Below are 3,725 nucleotides of genomic sequence, written 5' to 3'. Positions count from 1 at the left end.
AAAGCTAAAGGTTCACGTTAAAGCTAAAGGTTCACGTTAAAGCTAAAGGTTCATGTTAAAGCTAAAGGTTCACGTTAAAAGCTAAAGGTTCATGTTAAAGCTAAAGGTTCACGTTAAACTAAAGGTTCACGTTAAAGCTAAAAGTTCACGTTAAAGCTAAAGGTTCATGTTAAAGCTAAAGGTTCACGTTAAAGCTAAAAGTTCTATTTCATCCCTACTGACCGCCAGAGGGCGGTGCTAAAAGCACTGAATGTTCCCTTCATGCGCTGTTCGAGCTGTATTACCAACAGAGTCACACCTGTGACCAATCGGATGACTAATCAGAGGCTATATAGCTTGACGTCATCCGAAGCTCTGCTCCTCTTTTCTTTTCACATACAGTTCGTTTTCTCTTGTGGAATATTTCGCCATCGTTTGGACGTCCCGATTGCTAGTTGGCTGGAGTAGCGGTGTATTGCCCTCCAAGGGACTGCGATGGACTTGTCTTCGAAACAAAGAGGTATCCGCTGTTTTGTTGGGGTGACGGCGTTTTTCGCCTGGTTCCCCAACTTGCAGCGTTTCTTTTTCTTATCGCTGTTGCTAAGTTTGATGAGTGAATTTGTTGGTGAAAGCAGCGTTTTTGTCCCCTCTCCCAACTTATTCAGCTTGAGTTTTGATTAGTTGAGCTAACGGTGTTAGCCTTCTTAAGTTAATGTGTGAATTTGTTGGTGAAGGCAGCGTTTCGCCCCCGCTCCCAACTTATTCAGCCTCAGTTCTTGTTACTTGAGCTAACTGGGTTAGCCTTTTTGAGTTGGTGCGTGAATTGGTTGATGACGACAACGTTTTCGTCCCTTCTCCCAACTTATTCAGCATCGAGGCTTGTTATTGAGCTAACGATGTTAGCCTTTCTGAGTCCTTATTTATTTTGTGAGCATGGACGGCTCCCACTGTTGTGCAAGTTGTGGAGCTGGGCTTGAGGTGGAGGATGGCCACAATCTGTGCCCTGCCTGCCTCGGACATGACCACCTGGTGGAGGCCCTGTCCGAGAACTCTTGCATGAATTGTATTTATGTGCCCCGCGCAGTGAGAGTGGCTCGGCTGGCCCAATTGGACCCCGAGCATGATTCTAGTCTCCCCCCTTCTGGTCAGGTGGCCGCACCTAGGCGCTCTAAGCGCAGGACTGCCACAGTCACTGTCGCCCCTTCTAAAAAGAGGCGGGTCAAACCTGATCAGGGCCTTTCCAGGCAGGTTGCACAGCTGTTTGCAGAGTTGGCAGAAATGAAATCTCTTTTTCAGACACGCAGACAGCTGGGTGGACCAACAGGGTCCCCAACCATGCCTGAGTTGACTAGGGAGGAGGACGTGCTGTCTTTGGCAGCCACTGCCTCTCACTTTAGAAGTGAGGAGGGGGCACAGTCGTCCCACGCTTCGGAGACGGGCTCACGCTGCTCGTCTCAGGGTGCTTCTAGTGCGTCAGGTGATGGCTCTATGCAGGATATTATGTGTCTGGCTCTAAATCAGTTACAGCTAGATGTTCCAAAGGTGGAGGAGTCCACCCCGGCAAGTGCCTTTTTCAGAAGAGGGTGGGCCCCCACCCCACCCCCTTTTCGGTACCTCCATCAGAGGAGTACCTGAGGGAGTTGCATGCCTGTTGGCGAGACCCTAGGGCCTTTTTGCGCCTAAACACAGATGGTTGGGTGTTGGCGGCTATGCATGATGCGGTCAAGGAAAGCTTGGCTCAAATGCCTTCGGTTGAACCTGCAGTTGCCTCGCTCCTTGTGCCACCGGATGAGGCTCTGCATCATGATGTTCGGTGCCCGTGGCCACAATGTCGCATTACAGATGACTTCATCTGTAAGGCTTATAATTCAGGAGCATATGCTGGCCGCCTTAGCAACTCCCTGGCACACCTCATGTTTGCCCTTTCCGCATCCCTTCAGGATGCTAATGGGACAAACACTGCCACCAGCTTTAGTGATGCAGCGCTTCCTCAAGGTCAACTTAGCAAAGAGCTGCCTGATTCCATCGCAGGCAACAACTTTTCTTGGGGTGTTCTTGGACTCACCCTCCATGACAGCCTACCCATCTGTTCAGAGGGTGGACGATGTTCTCCGGCACATCAGTCAATTCAGGCTGGGCAGGTGGCTTCCTTACCTTACCTTCCTGCAGCTRCTAGGCAAACTGACCTCACTCACCCGGGTCGTGCCCTTAGGTCTGCTGTCACTGCACCCATTTCAAATGTGGCTCAGTGGKTTTCATCTGGATGCCAGGCTTCACAAGCATCGCAAAATTGTGGTGACGAGATCTTGTCTGCGTACCTTGGACCCATGGAGGGACAGAGCTTGTTTGTCCAAAGGTGTCCCTATGGGGATGGTTGTGTGTCGCAGGGAGGTGGTCACGACAGACGCCAGCTCCATGGGATGGGGGGCTGTGTGGCAGCACAGAGCAGTTCGGGGCCACTGGAGTCACCAGGATCGTTCCAGACACATAAATGTGCTGGAGCTAAGTGCTGTGTTTCTAGCTCTCAGGCACTTCTTGCCCCACCTGGAGGGGAATCTTGTCCTGGTTCGATCGGACAACACCTCTGTGGTCTACCACATCAACCATCAGGGTGGCACCAGGTCTGCACAGCTCCTGAAGGTGGCCAGGGATCTCCTGAGATGGGCCTCCCCTCGCCTGTCCACTCTGTGGGCAGTTTACATACCAGGGCAGAACAACTGGGCCGCAGACTCCCTTTCTCAGCAGGCACCTGCTCCAGGAGAGTGGTCTCTCCACAGAGACATAGTGCGCATGATATGGGATCTCTACAGTCAGGCAGAAGTAGACCTGTTTGCCAGAGAAGAGTCGACTCATTGCCCTCTGTGGTATTCCCTTACGGGGGCATCAGGCGCACTGGGCCAGGACGCCTTGGCACATCCCTGGCCAAGAGTCCTTCTATATGCCTTTCCACCCCTTTCTCTGATTTGGCCGACTCTTCAGAGAGTTCTCGAAGAGGGCCACAGGGTGCTGCTGATAGCTCCGTATTGGCCAGCACGACCATGGTTCCCACTTCTACTGAGTCTGTGTCAAGACGCCCCATGGTGTCTTCCAACCAGGAGGGACCTATTGTCTCAGTTGGGGGGACTGATCTGGCATCCCAATCCTCAACACCTCAGGCTGTGGGTGTGGCCACTGGGAGGCTTGAGCAGCATCTGACTGGATATTCAGACTCTGTCAGGTACACTATTTTAAGTGCTTGGGCACATTCTACTTGTCAACAATATGAAAACAGGTGGCGTTTGTTTTCTCAGTGGTGTGCTGACTGCGATGAGGATCCAGTCTCCTGTGTGGCACCCACTATCCTGGAGTTTCTTCAATGTCTCCTCAATAAGGGCCGCTCTCCATTAACACTTAAGGTATATGTGGCGGCAATATCATCTAATCATGCTGTCGTTGATGGTGGTACAGTTGGAAGCCTTAATCTGGTTTCTCTTTTTCTGCGTGGCGCTCGTAGGTTGCACCCGCCAACAGTTCTGCGGGTACCTGCTTGGGATCTGCCCTTGGTCCTTGAAGCCCTGCGCCACCCTCCCTTCGAGCCTTTGCTTCAGGCGGACCTCAAATGGCTCTCATGTAAGACAGTATTTTTATTAGCTATTGTCTCAGCTAAAAGGGTCAGTGAGCCGCATGCTCTTTTTGCCAGCCCATCATGTCTCAAATGGGCCCCAGATGGCTCTGGTGTTACCTTGTGGCCAAACACTGCTTTTGTC

General features: G+C 51.8%; 2 protein-coding genes across 3 annotated transcripts in view; one reads left to right on the top strand and one right to left on the bottom strand.

Annotated features, from left to right (window-relative positions):
- Nucleotides 1–3,725, bottom strand: part of camk1gb (calcium/calmodulin-dependent protein kinase IGb) — an 18,596-nt gene that overhangs the window by 12,989 nt on the left and 1,882 nt on the right. The window lies entirely within an intron of this gene.
- si:ch211-79h18.2 (uncharacterized) lies at nucleotides 913–3,165 on the top strand (the record flags this gene model as incomplete). Its single annotated transcript, XM_014031415.1, is given in 2 exon segments — nucleotides 913–1,456; nucleotides 1,501–3,165. Coding segments are annotated over 2 exon segments (2,209 nt in total), but the record flags the coding sequence as incomplete, so codon positions are not given.

The sequence above is a fragment of the Austrofundulus limnaeus genome, unplaced genomic scaffold (assembly GCF_001266775.1).
Source record: "Austrofundulus limnaeus strain Quisiro unplaced genomic scaffold, Austrofundulus_limnaeus-1.0 Scaffold1248, whole genome shotgun sequence".
In the NCBI taxonomy this organism is placed as follows: Eukaryota; Metazoa; Chordata; class Actinopteri; order Cyprinodontiformes; family Rivulidae; genus Austrofundulus; species Austrofundulus limnaeus.
This window is presented reverse-complemented; position numbering and strand designations above follow the sequence as displayed.